This window comes from Panthera uncia, assembly GCF_023721935.1.
Source record: "Panthera uncia isolate 11264 chromosome B3 unlocalized genomic scaffold, Puncia_PCG_1.0 HiC_scaffold_2, whole genome shotgun sequence".
NCBI lineage: Eukaryota > Metazoa > Chordata > Mammalia > Carnivora > Felidae > Panthera > Panthera uncia.
The window spans coordinates 1,984,510-2,000,655 of NW_026057583.1; the positions used below are offsets into that span (position 1 = coordinate 1,984,510).

Here is a 16,146-nt window from a genome sequence, read left to right on the forward strand (position 1 = left end):
AAAAAAAAAAACACATGATAAACCTTAAAGCAAACAAACAAATAAGGTATGCCTCACAAGCTAACAAAGGAATAAAATGGAAACTTAAAAAAAATCCAAAAAAACCTAAAAAACACAACTAATCCAAAATAAGATGAAAAAAGAGGAATGACAAATAATAAACAAATGGGAGAAATAAAAAAATTAAGATGGAGATTCCTGAACACAACCATAATAATCACATAAAATGTAAACTACCTATATACTATACCAATTGAATTAGGAAAAAAAAAACGCCCAATTATATGTTGCCTACAAAAAATGTACTCTAAATATAGATACAAATGTTGTTAAAAGTAAAAAGACAGGAAAACATATCATGCTAATCGTACTCAAAAGAAAACTGAAGATAAGACAGATGGAGGGATGGATGGATGGAGTGGCTATGTTAGTATCACACAAAGCAGATTTTATAGCAAATAATATTATAAGGGATATGAGGGTCATTTCATAATTATAAACAAGTGAGTTCACTATGAGGACATAATCCTAAACATTTATGCAACTAATAACTTAGCTTCAAAATACAGGAAGCAAATACTGATAGAACTACAAGAGACACAGACAAATCCAAAGCTGTTAAGTTACTAATTTTTAAATCCTTCTATCAATAGTTGATACAGGAAGAAAGTAGAAAATCAGTAAGATTAGAGAAAATTTGAACAGCACTTCCAACCACTTTGACTTAATATTTACAGAACATTCTGCCCAACAACAACAGATACACATTCCTTTTAAGTATACATAGAAAGTTTACCCAGATAGACCATATTCAGGACCAAAGAACAAGTCTTAGTGAATAGATAAGGATTTGAATTATGCCAATTGCATTCTCCAATCACAATGTTATGAAAATAGAAATCAGTAACAGAAAGGTATCTGAAAACTCCCTCCAATATTTCAAAATCAAAGAACAGGCTTCTAAATAACCCATGGTAAAAGAAGAACTCAAAAAAGAAATTGAAAGTATTTTGAACTGGATAAAAATGGAAATCCATCAAAATCTGTGGGATGCATTTAAAATACTACACAGAAGAATTTTATAGCAGTAAAAATAAAACAGAAAAGTCTCAAATTATATGTTGTATTTTTGCTTACACGTTCAAAATATTTCGTAACTTCTCTCCTGATTCTCCTTTGACCCATGGGTTATTTAGAAATTGTTTAATTTCCAAATATTTGTGAATTTCCTAAATTAAGCTTCTACCTTAAAACACTAGGAAAAGCAAATGAAACCCAAAGTAACTCACAGAAAGTAAATACTAAAAATAAGAGGAGAAAGAAATGAAACAGAAGACAGGAAAACAATAAGGAAAATCAATCAAATCAAAAGTTGGTTCCTCAAGAAGATCGATTAGCCAGACTAATCAGGAAAAAGAGAGAGAGAAAGAGAGAGAGGGAGAGAGAGAGGGAGGGAGGATATGGATTACTAGTATCAGGAAGGATGACATCACTAGAGTAATATCTATTCATTTGTATTATATACAAACATTATAGGGATAATAAGTATTATGAAAACCTTTATGCTAATATATTTCCAATTCCTTGAAAGACAGTTACCAATGCTCACTGAAGAAAGATAACTTGAATGGATCAATATCTATTAAAGAAATTGGATTTATGGTTTAAAAACATTCCAAAAAGAAAAACTCCAGGCTTAAATGGCATGCACTGGTGAATTCTACCAAGCACTTAATGAAAAAATCATTAACAATTCTACGCCAACTCTTCCAGAAAATCGCAGAAAAGGGAATACTCTCCAATTCATTCTATGAGACCAGCATTACCAAACCAGACCAAACACGGTTTGAGAAAACTATTAACAAGGGTGCCTGTGTGGCTCAGTTGCTTAAGAGACCAACTCTTGATCTTGGCTGTCATGATTTCTCAGTTCGTGAACTCAAGCCCTGCATTGGGCTCCACACTGACAGCACAGAGTCTGTTTAGGATTCTCTCTCTCCCTCTCTCAGCCCCTCCCCAATGCAAGCGTACTCTCTCTCTCTCTCAAAATAAATAAACTTAAAAAAAACTAGCTTTAAAATTTTTTTTAATGTTTATTTATTTATTTTGAAAGAGAGACAGAGTGCATGGGGAGGGCCAGAGAGAGGGCCACAGAGGATCCGAAGCAGGCTCGTGTAGAGAGCAGCCATCAAGCCCCATGTGAGGCTCACCAACCACGAAATCATGACCTGAGAAGAAATAAGGATATTCAACCGAATGAGCCATGCAGCCACCCCTCTCCAAAAAAAATAATTGTTGTTGTTGTTGTTTTTAAGTAAACCACTGAACAGATCATTGATATTGATATAAAAATTATGTGCAACATTTTAGCGAATCAGATCCAACAATACTTACACTGCATACCCCCGTAGGATTTATTCCAAGATAAAAAGTTTGAGACTTCAATATCCCTTTCTCAATAGTTGGTAGAATGACACAGACAATCATCAATGGTATAAAAAAACTGAACACCATCAACCAACTAAACATCTATAGGGCACTCCACCCAATACAGCAGAATACATATTCTTTTCAAACACACATGAAACATTCTCCAGAGATCCAGCCCTTGGCAAATAAAAAAGAGCCTCAAGTTTTAAAAGATTATAATCACACAAACTATGCTCTCCAACCACAATGGAATTCAATTAGAAATCAGCACTGAAAGAAATTTAGAAAATCCACAGATATCTGGAAATTAAACATTTTTATAAATAACCCACGGGTCAGAAGGAAATCATAAAATATTGTGAGAACTGAGTGTAAACAAAACCACAATATATCAAAATTTATGGAGTGTAGCTAAAGCACTGCTTGGAAGGAAATTTATAGCTTTAAATACATATATTAGAAAAGATTTAAAAAAATTTTTTTTAAATATTTTCAGAGAAAGGGAGAGAGAGAGAGTGCGTGTGTGCAAACAGGGGAGAGGCAGAGAGAGGGGGGCAGTGAGAGAATCCCAAGCAGGTTCCACGCTGTCAGTGCAGAGCCGAACACGGGGCTCGAACTCACTAACTGTGGGATCATGACCTGAGCCGAAATCGACAGTCGAGTGCTTAACTGACTGAGCCGCCCAGGCGCCGCAGAAAAGATCTTAAATCAATAACCCGAGATTCCACTTCAAGAAACCAGACAAAAATAGCAAACTAAACACAAAGCAACTGAGGAAGGAAATACAGTTTAGAGCACAAATCAATAAGACAGAAAATACATAAACAAACAAACAAAAAATCAATAAAAGTCAAATAGAGATAGAAAGTAGAAGGGTGGTTGCCAGAGGATGGGCTGAGGGGAGAATGGGGAGTTTTTAATGAGCACAGAATTTTAATTTTACAAGGTGAAAAGAGTCCTGGAGATTGGTTGTACATTCGTGTTAATGTACTTAACACTACTGAACTCTACACTTTTTTTTTTTTTTTTAAGTAGGCTCCACACCTACAATGCAGTGCTTGAACTCACAACCCTAAGATCAAGACCTGAAGTGAGATTAAGAGTCAGCTGCTTAACCAACTGAGCCACCCAGGCACCCTGACTGAACTCTACACTTAAAAAATGGTTGGTCTCACAGTTCTCACAGATCTCATGGTTCCTGAGTTCGAGCCCCGCGTCAGGTTCTGTGCTGACAGCGTGGAGTCTGCTCGGGATTCTCTCTCTCCCCCTCTCTCTGCCCCTCTCTTGCTCATGTGCGCGCGCTCTCTCTCTCTCAAAAATAAATAAACATAAAAAAAATGGATGAGTCAATAAATTTTATGGGTATTTTACAATTAAAAAATTATACGCTAAATGAAAGTAGCCAGCTGCAAAAGACTACATTTTGGATGATTACATTTATATAAACTATCCAGCAAAGGATAAATTTACTGAAAAACATGAATTGTACACTTCAAATGGGTGAATTTTATAAATTATATGTCAATAAAGTTTTTTTTTTTTTTTTTAAGGACAAGGATACAAAATAGAAGCAAACAGAGTAGGAAAGGCCTCAGAGTAAAGACAGTCTTATTTAATTGACCTGAAATCCAGAAGCTATGAAGCAAATCTAGGTAAAGGTAACTACCAAAACAAAACAAAAAAGCAAACAATAACTAAAAAAATCCCACAACTATGCATGGCAAATTATAAGTCAAAAGACAAATGATAAACTATGAGAAAGTATTTACCATATATACATTCAAAAGACTCATCTTCCTAGAAACAGCTCCTGGCAATCAGTAAGAAAATAACCCAAAAAAGAAAACAGGCAAAGGATTATGAACTGCCAGTTCTTGGAAAATGAAGTAAAAACAACTCCAAAATCACATGAAAATATGCTCGACCAAACTCATAATAACGGACATATAAAGTAAAACTATTCTGGGATACCAGTCTTCACTTACTAGAATGACAAAAATCTAAAAGTCTGGAAACATACAATGCTGGCAAAACTATAGGAAAGTCACTTTCCCTTTTTAAATTTTTGAGCAATGTAAATATAACACCTATTTAAACTATTCATTGTTTCATTATGGGGGGGGGAGGGTGAGCCCATAAACTTATTTCAACCACCTTGTCTTTCTGAGGCATTTAGCACTCGATTAACTTTCTTATAACCCACTCATCCCTTGGTTTGTTACGCCAGACCCTGAAAGACAGGTGTTCTAGGATCGTCTTTGCCCCTGTCCTTCCCCATTCTGCACGCAATCTTGTCTCTTCACGGCTTCAATTATCACTTCTACATTGATGACACTGAGATCTCTTTGTGTCACACCATTTATATCCTCTAGGTAAATATATTCAGTTACCTTCTGAAAATCACCCATGTCCAAAGCTGAACTCAACCCTTTTCCTCAAATTGCTTCCTCTTTCCACACTCTCCAGTGTGGTCCCAACATCCGCCATGGGGCCTCTAGAGTTCACCCCCCCAACATCTCTAACATCCAGCCTGTTGGCTTTACTCCTGCGGCTACTGCCTGAATTCAGGTCTCGTTTCCTCTCACCAAGACTATGAAAATAATCTGACAGTTCTACCTCTAGATTTGCATCCATGTAACTCATCTGCCTGTATATTACTTTTATAAAGTGAAAGTGAAATTACTGTACTGTCTGCTCCAAATTTTTTCTCACGACTTACCACGTCTGAACTCCTCCGTATACAAGGCCTTCCATGATTTGGGCCCTGCTGACCTCTCCAGTCTTATTTCTTGCTACAAGTGATATTCCAGGCCCATAACCATAAACATAATGCTGTATGTCACAGTCCCTTAACAATGTTACACGTAGCCATAATCAGAACTAAAAGGTACACATCCTTAATGAGTCTGAATGATGAAAATCCGGGGTTGAGTACCCTGTCTTAGCAAGACAATCATCAGTTTCTAGCCAACATTAACTTAAAAGAGGCTCGCATGTTTTCCTGACAATTTCCTGTCTCTGAGGATCCCTGCAGCAAGAGAAATAAGACCACTAGGTATGCTTTTGGTGACAGGGTCTACTTGAGGGCTACATCAATTCTAGAGCTTTCGATTGTAATCTAGCCACAGGGACCTTGATTGGCCTTCCATTCCAGAGTAAACTTGTTTACTATGTTGATGACATCAATATAGTGCTGACTGCACTTGGTAGTTGAACCTTGTGACCTAGACCCCTTGGTAAAATACCAAGGGTGGCTCAGTTGGTTAAGCGTCTGACTTCGGCTCAGATCATGATCTCACGGGTCGTGAATTCAAGTCCTGTGTCAGGCTCTGGGCTGACAGCTCGGAGCCTAGAGCCTGCTTTGGATTCTGTGTCTTCCTCTCTCTCTCGCTCCAAGAATAAACATAAAAAGAAAAATACACAAGTGGCCAGAGTGTGGGAAATAAATCCCACAAAAATCCTCCTCCTGATGAAAACTCTTGGGTGTCCAGCGGTCCCTGCTAAAACATCCCCTCCAAGACGAAGAGGAAGTTGCTGCATCTGGTTCCCGATACCACTAAGAAACTTGAAGCCTAGCGGGCCTCCTGGGATTTTGGAGGCAACATATACCTCATGTGGGTGAGCTAGTCCAATCTCCGTATCTAGTAAACCCATTTTGAGCCGGTCTTGAGCAAGGCTCCACAACAGGTCCAAGCTGCCATGAAAGCTGTTCTAGCAACTGGGCCATCAGACCCAGACGATGACTGAAGTGTTTGTGACAGATGGGGAGCCTCTGGCCATTCTCTAGGGGTCAACGACAGCACACACCTGTGGATCTGGGGGCAAAGCTATGCTATACTTTGGAGAACTGTTCTCTGAAGTAACAGCTTCTGGCGTCTATTGGGTTCTGGCAGAGACCAAACACTTGACCGGGGGGGGGGGGGGGTGTCACCAAATTACCACGTGACCTGAACTCCCCAGCTTGAACCGCCAGATACACCAAGCCACGAAGCTGTGCGTCAGCTCGCGGAAGTACTCCACCATCAAGCAGAAGCGGGCTACTTAAGACCGGGCTCGGGCAGGTCTGAAGACACAGCTGTACGAGCAAGTGACTCAGATACTCATGGCTTCTACTCAGGTTAAACTGCTTCACTTCTCTCATACCTACTGCCTCACGGGAGCTCCCTTTGACCGGCTGACTAAGGACGACGTCGGGCCTGGTTTTTAGACGGTTCTACACGAACCACCTAGCACCAGCTGAAAACAGACGGCTGTGGCACTGCATGCCCATTCACGGTTGACCACGAGGGACCGTGATTAAGGGAAATCTCCCCATTGGGCAGAACTTTGAGTGACAGAAGTGGTTCCTTTTGCCTGGAGGGAGAGGTGGCCACAGGTGTGGATTTACACTGATTCAAAAGTGAACGGCGGTTTGGCTGGCTGGCTGGCTGGGGACTGGAAGGGACGTTATCGAAAAGCCGGAGACAAGGCATTTGGGTCAGTGGTATGTTGAGGGAACTCTCCAAGCAGGTATTTAGAATGTGAAGATATGTCTGTGTCCCATATAAATGTTCACCAAAGAATTATATCATCAGAGAAGTCTTTTTTTTTTTTTTTTTGAGGGAGAGAGAGAGAGAGAGAGAGAGAGGTAGGCAGAGAGGGGGAGAGAGAATCCCAAGCATGATCCGCAAGTTGGCACAGAGCCCAACACAGCGCTCCCTCTCACCAACTGTGAGATCATGACCTGAGCTGAGATCAAGAGTTGGATGCTTAACCAACGGAGCCATCCAGGTGTCCCAGCAGAGGAGTTATCTTAATAATCAGCTAAGCAGTGCTCGTTTCGGCAGCACATACTAAAATAATCAGTTAAATAAAATTACCTACTCTCTGGATGTCAGTCAGACATCCAGCTACCCTCGTCTTGCCCAACGGGCTCGTGGTCAAAGTGGCTGTCTGTAAGCAGCCAAGCTGATGGTTAGCAATGTGGATTTTCAGTCACCAAAACCAATCTGCTTCTGGCCAATGATGAGTGTCTACTCTGCCAACAGCAAAAAAATCAACAATGATACAATTCCTGATTCTGGTTTACTTCTGTCATGGGATGGACGGCAACTTCTCCTTACTAGACTATATTCTAGATAGGGATGTCTTCCCTCTCCTTGGTATCTCTGGCAAAACCACCATCCGTGAACTTACAGAATGCCTTAGTTCCTCATCATGGTATTCCATACAACATTGTGATGAGGGAACTTATTTCATGGATAATTAAAGTACAGCGGTGGCCATACAGGTCATGGAATTCACCGGTCTTACTAGGTCTCCCATCGTCTGGAAGTGGCTGGCCGGAAATAACAGCGGAACGGTAGGCCAGTTATCAATGTATTGCCTTCGAGCTCCAAATCCATTCTTGGGTTACCTACACAAAGTCTCCTTTTCCAACCGGCTCAGTCATGTTTGGATTTATTAATAAACGGCACGCGAGGGCCACTGCAAAGTGAGGGAGGAAGGGGCTTCTCTCCTCCGTTCCATGTTTTTATTTCACACGGCAGTGAGCGGATCCGTGTGCAGGTCTGGTAGTGTTCGTCACTGGCCATCACAGGCTGGCTCCTGCCCACGTGATCCCTGGCAAATTTCTCAGCCGCCCAGCAGCCCCGGCTCACTGCTCTGGCAGATGTCACTGCCATGGCAGACTGCATGCGGCAGACCATGTGGTTCCTGTGGAGCCACACCCTCTCAAAAGAGGTCTCGAATCTCAGGCTTGGGAGGGCGGTTCTTTCCTCGTTCACTCCCTCATCCTAGAGGGTGTAGCTCTTTTCTGCACGTGACATTTCTGAACTTTGAGTGCTCTTTTACCCGTTTTTAGTAGTTGAACATCTTTTACTAGTTAACAGTTCTTCATGTTAAACGTTTCCCTGTTCAGTCACTGGTATGGTTTCCATCTTCCGAGTGACACAGATGGCCTTTGGAGGCTACTTAGTGCACCAGTTAGTCACCAGCAACACTCTGTGGGGCTGGGACAGTGTCTACTGCCTTCCAGTATGTGGTACATGCTCTGAATCAGCAACCAATATATGAGATTACTTCTTCTACAGGTACTACCCATTCGTCCAGAAGAAAAGGATGAGAATGGGAGTGAGCTCTCACTATTACCCCTAACAATCTGCTAGTGAAATTTCCGCTTTCCATTCTCACAACTTTGGATTCTGCTGGCTTAGACATGTTCATTTTCACAGGAGATATCCTTCCATCAGGGGACACGATGACTCCATGAAACCGGAAGTTGAGAGCACTACCTGGCCACTTTGGGCTCCTCATGCCAGTGAACCAAAATGCAAATAGAGGGTTACTTATCGGCAAGGGTGACTGATCCTGACGTTCAGAAGATAGGGTTGTTTCTACATAATGAGGGAAGTGAGTATAACTGGACTATATATAGAATCCTGGACTATACAAAGAAGTTCTCTAAGTTCTCTTATGCTCTGGGATAAAAGTTAGTGAAAACCACGACAGTCCAATTCAGGCAGGACTACTCTTGACATTAACCCTTTAGTAATGAAGTTTGGGTCACTCCACCAGGCAAGAAACTATGACCAACTTGGGTTCTGGCTGAGAGCAGAAGGACTATGGAATGGCTAATGGAAGAAAGAATACAGCTACAACCACATGAACAATTACAAAAACAAAGGATAGCTACATAGTAGTCAGAAGCATAATTTTGTTTTATTTGAAAAATTAAATACAAGGGTGCCTGGATGGCTCAGTGGGTTAAGTGTCCAACTTCGGCTCAGGTCATGATCTCACAGCTCATGAGTCAGAGCCCCACAGCAGACTCTCTGCTGTCAGTGCAGAGACCCCTTTGGATCCTCTGTCTCGCTTTCTCTTTCTACCCCTCCCACCTCCCCCCCGCCCTAAAATCAATAAACATTAAAAAAAATTAAATACAATTAGAAGATGTGTGTATAGTTGCCGAGTTGACTACAGTAATTTTGCACTTTGCCAACCTGGATAAGCTACAACTAACTAGGCATCCCCAAATCCCCTCTCTCTAGGGTTCTGGGTTAAAGTTGGCCAAAAAGAGAAATGTGCCCAAGATCTAGAAGGTCAAAAGGAAGGACCTGCTATTATGCTGGAGGTCGCTGTGGTTAGAGGCGGCGAGAAATCAAGCGCCTGGCTCAATGCAGTCTGTCCTTGCTCTCTTCTGTTCCATGTCTAGCTCTTCTGGGTGACCAACAGAGCCTAGTTGGAGAAGCAACAGCTTTCCACACACTGCATCTACTCTCCTTTGGTGTGGTCCCAATCCATCAACCAGATGTGGACTCCAGCCGCGGATGCCATGGAAAGCTTGGATTTGTCCACCCATAACAGTGCTGGCTAGTGACATCTCGCTGATTCACCATGTCTCAGTTTTAATTTTTTTTTTAGTATTTATTTTTGAGAGAGAGAGAGAGAGAGAGAGACAGAGACAGAGACAGAGCACAAGCAGGGGAGGGGCAGAGAGGGAGACACAGAATCTGAAGCAGGCTCCAGGCTCTGAGCTGTCGGCCCAGAGCCCGACATGGGGCTCAAACCCATGAACAAGATTACAACCTGAGCCAAAGTCGGATGCTTAACCGACTAAATCACCCAGGTGCCCCTGACGTTAGTATTTCTACACTGAAACTTGGCAACTAACTACTGAATGCGGACACCTTGTCAGTAACATTTTCCTCATCCTAAACAAGACTGTATGAGTTTTCAAAAATCTGGATAGACCTGTCCTCTGCTATATGTACCTCCTATTTGCTGCACACTTACTGATATTAGGTCGAAGACTAAGAAAAATCTCCTTGGCTTCTGTGTGCCTCACTGGGGGACCAATTCATTTAAACAAAAATCATCACAGGTATCTAGGGTTCAATCAGATATCATTACCACAGCCATTAGGAGCTGAGTGATCCTAAGAGAGAAGAAGAAAGAAAAAGACTGAAGGATTCTGCCAAGTCCTAAGATCTTTAGATTTAGGCAAGAAGACATACAGATAATTAAAACCCAAAGAAATGCAAAACTCAAACCGAGTAATGTAAGAGGCCTAAGGAGGAGCTAATAAGCAAAGTCTGTGGAAGTTGGACCAATCCCATCAGGGCTCAAATATGGATCTAGTCACATCCTGGCCGATACCCTCTGGTCATTAAGAATTCTTGGCAAACAGGGACAATCTCAAATTTTACATGTGAAAGTAGCATGAAAACTACTTGGCATGACATACTTCTTTTCTTAGTGGGTAAACGACTTTTTTTTTTTTTAATTTTTTTAAAAAATGTTTATTTATTTTTGAGAGAGAGACAGAATGTGAGTGGGTTAGGGGCAGAGAGAGAGGGAGACACAGAAGCAGAAGCAGGCTCCAGGCTCTGGGCTGTCAGCACAGAGCCTGACACGGGGCTCGAACTCACGAGCTGTGAGATCATGACCTGAGCCGAAGTCGGACGCTCAACCGACTGAGCCACCCAGGCGCCCCGTGGGTAAACAACTTCTGACCCCAGTAAAATTTATAATTAAGAACAAAAATTCTTAAAGGAAATTATGTATAGTGTTAATATTTTTATGTTAAAAACTCTGTGCATATTTGGTATTTTAAGTATTTATAAAATTTAAAAGAACTTGGCCCATTAAAGTAATAGGTCAGGTTTGTAGTTTCAATTTGTAATATATAATCAATTGTTGTAGATTTATGATTTTAAGCAGAAAGTTTACTATTTACACAGTGTTGAAACAGTTCAGAGAACTTAAGTAGTCCCAGACATATACAAATGATATAAGTATGCAGTGATGTTTGCTGAATGATGTTCTTAAAAAGGAAAATTTTAAAGTTTACTTACTTATTTTGGGAGAGAGCATGTGCGCAGAAGCATAAGAGAGTAAGGGGCAGAGAGAGAGGGAAAGAGAGAGTCCCAAGAAGGCTCCACACTGACAGCGCAGAGCCCGATGTGGGGCTTGAACCCACAACCCATGAGATAAGGGCCTGAGCTGAAACCAAGAGTCGAATGCTCAACCAACTGAGCCATTCAGGCACCCTTTACAAAAGAAATTTTTAAATTTATAATATTTTTCAGGTGTTTGTTTGTAAATTAGCCCAAATATTCAAAGGGCCTTAAAAATGTCTGTTAAAATTTCCTAGACTTTTTTTTTTAATTTCCTAGCCTTTAAATAAGATTTATACACTCATTCTAGAAGCTTAAGAACTCAGTTTTAAAGTTTTAGCTTTTACAAGCTGAAAATTATTTTTTAAACTAAAAGATAATTTTAAAGAGGCCTTTCTGGACATAAAGGCCATCCCAATGGGCATCAAAAAACAAACCTATATCCAGGGTCACCTGGCTGGCTCAGTTGATACAGCATTCGAACTTATCTGAGCCCCACAATGGGTGTGATTAAAGATAAAATCATTTAAGAAACAAACAAAAAAAAAACCTGGGGGCACCTGGGTGGCTCAGTCAGTTAAGTGTCAGACTTCAGCTCAGGTCATGATCCCACGGTCTGTGGGTTCAAACCTCACATCGGGCTCTCTGCTGTCATCCTGGAGCTCCCTTCAGATCCTCTGTCTCCCTTTCTCTCTGCCCCTCCCCCACTCACCCACACTCTCAAAACTAAATAAAAATTTAAAAACTAAAAACTAAAATAAAAAACCTAACCTATACCAGCAGTGTGCTGGAGCCAATTTGCTAACTTTTCAGGAGTTTTGCAAGCTGGGTGTCAAGCACAGTGTTATTGAAAATCAGTACAATTAAATTACATTTTAAAAAAACAACCACAAAGAAATAATCTAAATTCATCAGTTCCAGACTATTTTACTACATTTTATCATTATCTATGTCCTTTTTTAAAATGTTTGTTTGTTTATTTATTTATTTATTTATTTAGAGAAAGAGCTAGAGAGCAAGCAGGGGTGGGCGGAGAGAGAGGGAAAGAGAGATTCCCCAGCAGACTTCATGTTATCAGCACAGAGCCCGACGAACCCATGAACTGTGAGATCATGACCTGAGCTGAAACCGAGAGCATGAAGCTCAACCTACTTACTGAACCACCCAGGCATCCCTTCGCTATCTATGTTTGTTCTTCCCCTCGTTATCTGTGTTCTTGAGATTATGTTTTTCTATTTTATCTGTAAAGTGGAAATAACAGGTGCCTGCTACCACAGCTCTTCTTAATTCCACATTGAGAGATGTCATGTTGGTAGCATGAAATCAGCCATGTTGGGTGTATTTACACCGCAGAAACAGTCAAACTCTATTGATCAGGTCTTCATGGATTAAGAAAAGCTGCAGGAAAACAGCGATCCGATACTTCAGTAAAGGAGCCATACTCCAAAGGGAAGAAGACAAATAAAATAGTATATAACTGCTAACACTGAATGTTCTGGGCCAGTCCACAAAGACTCGGAAAGAATACAAGACGAGTTTTAAGGCAGCAGAGTACATAAGGTTTGAATGGAACAATGTTCAGAGACAATGACGAGACAGGTAGAAAAAGTAAACTGAAGCGGGGAGAAACGGCGACTGTAACACGACTGTGGCTTACTGCAAATGCCATTCTAAGGGTCTAGGCCACTACCTACAAGGCAATGAGGAGCTGAAGGTCTGAGGGCAGGAGAGAGGCCTTTAATCTGGCAACAATGTATAGGAGTCAGGGAAGGTAAACACTTTACTTCTGGCAACTGTGAGGCTGACCAAAAAAACTGCATTACATATAACAAACAAAAGTCTTGAGTAAGGTGTTAAAAAATCAAAACTCAAAAGAATATAAACTACAAGTCCAAAATTAAAAATAAAAATAAAAAAAATACAATGCAAGTCCATCTATACTAACAAAAAGCAAATCAGTAGTTGCCAGCTGCTAACAGACGAAACAGAAAGGGGCACAAGGGATCTTGCGGGTGATAGAAATGTTCAGTTATCTTGACTGTGATGGGCGTAGTTAACCGGAAGTTTATCAAACGGTACACTTTAAATGGATGAAATTTGCGGTGCCTGGGTGGCTCAGTTGGCTAAGCGTCCGACTTTGGCTCAGGTCATGATCTCACGGTTCGTGGGTTCAATCCCTGCATCAGGCTCTGTGTGGACAGCTCGGAGCCTGGAGCCTGCTTCTCATTCTGTGTCTCCCTCTCTCTCTGCCCCTCCCGTGCTCATGCTATCTCTCTCTGTCTCTCAAAAATAAATAAATGTGGGGTGCCTGGGTGGCTCAGTCGGTTGGGCGTCCGACTTCAGCTCAGGTCACGATCTCACGGTCCGTGAGTTCGAGCCCCGCGTCGGGCTCTGGGCTGATGGCTCGGAGCCTGGAGCATGCTTCTGATTCTGTGTCTCCCTCTCTCTCTGCCCCTCCCCCGTTCGTGCTCTGTCTCTCTCTGTCTCAAAAATAAATAAACGTTAAAAAAAAAAAATTTAAAAATAAATGTAAAAAAAAAAATTAAATGGATGAAATTTATTGCACTAAGTATTCCTCTATGAACCTGATAAGAAAAAAGAACAATGACAACTCAAACAAATTAACCAGACATTTGATGATATTTAAGGATAAGTGGAAAAGTTATGCAAATGACAGCAATTTTAGAAGAGAAGAACCAAACTTCGAGTTACCCTTTTCGTCCGATTAGCTCTCAGTGTCTAGAGTCACTGTCAATTTTTTTCCCCAGATATCATGTACGGATAAAGCCTCATTTCATTACTTGCCCTCACCCCACTGCCATGCTATTCAGTCCTTGCCACGTCCCCCCAACAACCTCTGGGAGTTTGCTCATTTTCTTCATCTGCAGTATGGGAGTGACGTTACCTACCTCTCAGGTAAATAAACACATCACACACAGCAAGGGTGCAAAATAGTTATTATTTGCCTTAGTCATTTTCTACACACTTATGTTCCTCAAAGCCATTGTCTGTCTCACTGACCTTTGCGTCTGATTCCTGGCATAAGTCAAAACAAAAACAAAAACAAAAACAAAACAAAACAAAAACCAGTAGGCCCAAACTAAGTATTTCTCCGGAGAAACGTCTATGGCACCTAGAAATCCAGATATGAAGAAGACAGCACTGTACAAGTGAGACACTGAAGTGTCACCATAAAGACCAGCACTTCGTGCAACTTGAAAAGAATGATTATGACTGAGGGAATTAGGAAACGTGTTTAAGAGGTGACACTGAGCTAGGAAAAGTCTGAAGCGGACTAAGCGAAGGGTACATATCCACTTCCTTAGACGGTAACTATGAATACTGTAGAATACAAGTCCAAAAGAACATCTTTAACAGTGACACGTTAGGGGCGCCTGGGTGGTTCAGTCCGTTAAGGGACCAACTCTTGATTTCGGCTGGGGTCAGGATCTCCCCCCGTCTGTGGGTTCGAGCCCCACATTCCGCTCTGCGCTGACGGCCCGGAGCCTGCTTGGGATTCGCTCTCTCCCTCTCTCTCTGCCCCACCCCCACTCCGCTCTCTTTCAAAATAAATAAATAAATAAACATTTTTTAAAAGTTAAAAAAAAAAATAGTGACACGTTAAATTCTTAAAAGCGAAACACCGTTAAAAAAAAAAGGTCCAAGGCAAGCAAAACTAGGCTCTACAAACACACTTCGTGCAGAAGACAAAAAGGAGCGACCTTTCCTAATGACTAAATAATTACAACAGTGTTGCCAGGACCATCTGGCAAAAGGTCTAGAAGTTCAAGACGGAGTAAGGTTTAAGGGACAAAACATCACCAGATCTCAATTTCAAGATCCCTGTGCCACTACTACTGGGCAGCAAATCCGAGGATTCTGAGAGCTGCCACCTTACTGCTAAGAGGACTCCAGGGCAAGTAGTACTGCTGCTCCAACTCTGAGCTCAGAGGCGCTCCAGGGACAGGCCCTGCAGCCCGCTGGGGTCCGGCTGCAGCAGGAGGGTTGCCTCGGCCTGAGAGCAGCCAAACGGCTCTTGGGGGGCCTACAGCCGCCCTCCCGAGCATTCCAGAAGCCAGGAGCAGCACTGAACTGCTAAACCCAGTCGCCGGAATTGACCGGGAGTCGCTGCGATCGCAGAAAACACGAGTCTGCCGCCTTCCCGAGTCTAAAATAGCAGGCAACCCCAACTCCCACTTAGCGCCCTGCGGTTTCCACCCGCTCTCCTGCCTCGATAGCAGGAATGGAACGTGAAGCCCCCGGCTTCCCGCTTCGCCCCGAGCAGGCCCAGACGCAGCCAGGAGCTAAAAATAGGGGGCGGACAAAGCGACCTCTGGCCACACGCTCCACCAAGAGGAGGAATGATCCAGGCGTCAGCCCTCCTCAGGCCCTCTCATTGGGGGCCAGAGGTCCGCCCGGCCCCGCAGTGGCAGCGTCAGAGAGAAGAGGGGAGCCCCAGGAAAGAGTGGGAGGCCATCCTCACCTGCCGCTTGTTCATTCGCCGCACATCGTCCAAAAAATCTAGAGACAGCATGGCGAGGCCGTCGAGCGGGGGAAACGGGCAGCGGAGAGGGCGCGATGTGACCGGCGGGCGGAATGGCTGGCGCACCGGCCGGGCTCGCACTGGACAGGACCCCGCGGCGTCCGCACTTCCGCTTCCGGGGCGGGAACCGGCGCTCCCTCCCCGCGCCCGGCGCGTCGCTGCGGAGAGCAGACAAAGGGACTCTCGTCTCGCCTAATGTAGCCTCCCGGCCTGGTGTGGCGGTAACAGGGCGCTCCCACGCCCGACCTCGCCTACACAGAACCTACCGGAGCCCCGTGCCCGCACTTAGCTACCGGC

At 42.8% G+C, this 16,146-nt stretch overlaps 1 protein-coding gene across 3 annotated transcripts in view; it reads right to left on the reverse strand.

Annotated features, from left to right (window-relative positions):
- SEC11A (SEC11 homolog A, signal peptidase complex subunit) overlaps positions 1–15,943 on the reverse strand; it is a 40,582-nt gene extending 24,639 nt beyond the window's left edge. For all 3 annotated transcript variants that reach the window (XM_049614247.1, XM_049614248.1, XM_049614249.1), the window contains exon 1: positions 15,790–15,943. In XM_049614247.1, the coding sequence (XP_049470204.1) occupies positions 15,790–15,840 (51 nt within the window). In that variant the 5' untranslated portion in view covers positions 15,841–15,943. The remainder of the gene's footprint in view (positions 1–15,789) is intronic.
- Between the last annotated feature and the right edge of the window lie 203 nt (positions 15,944–16,146).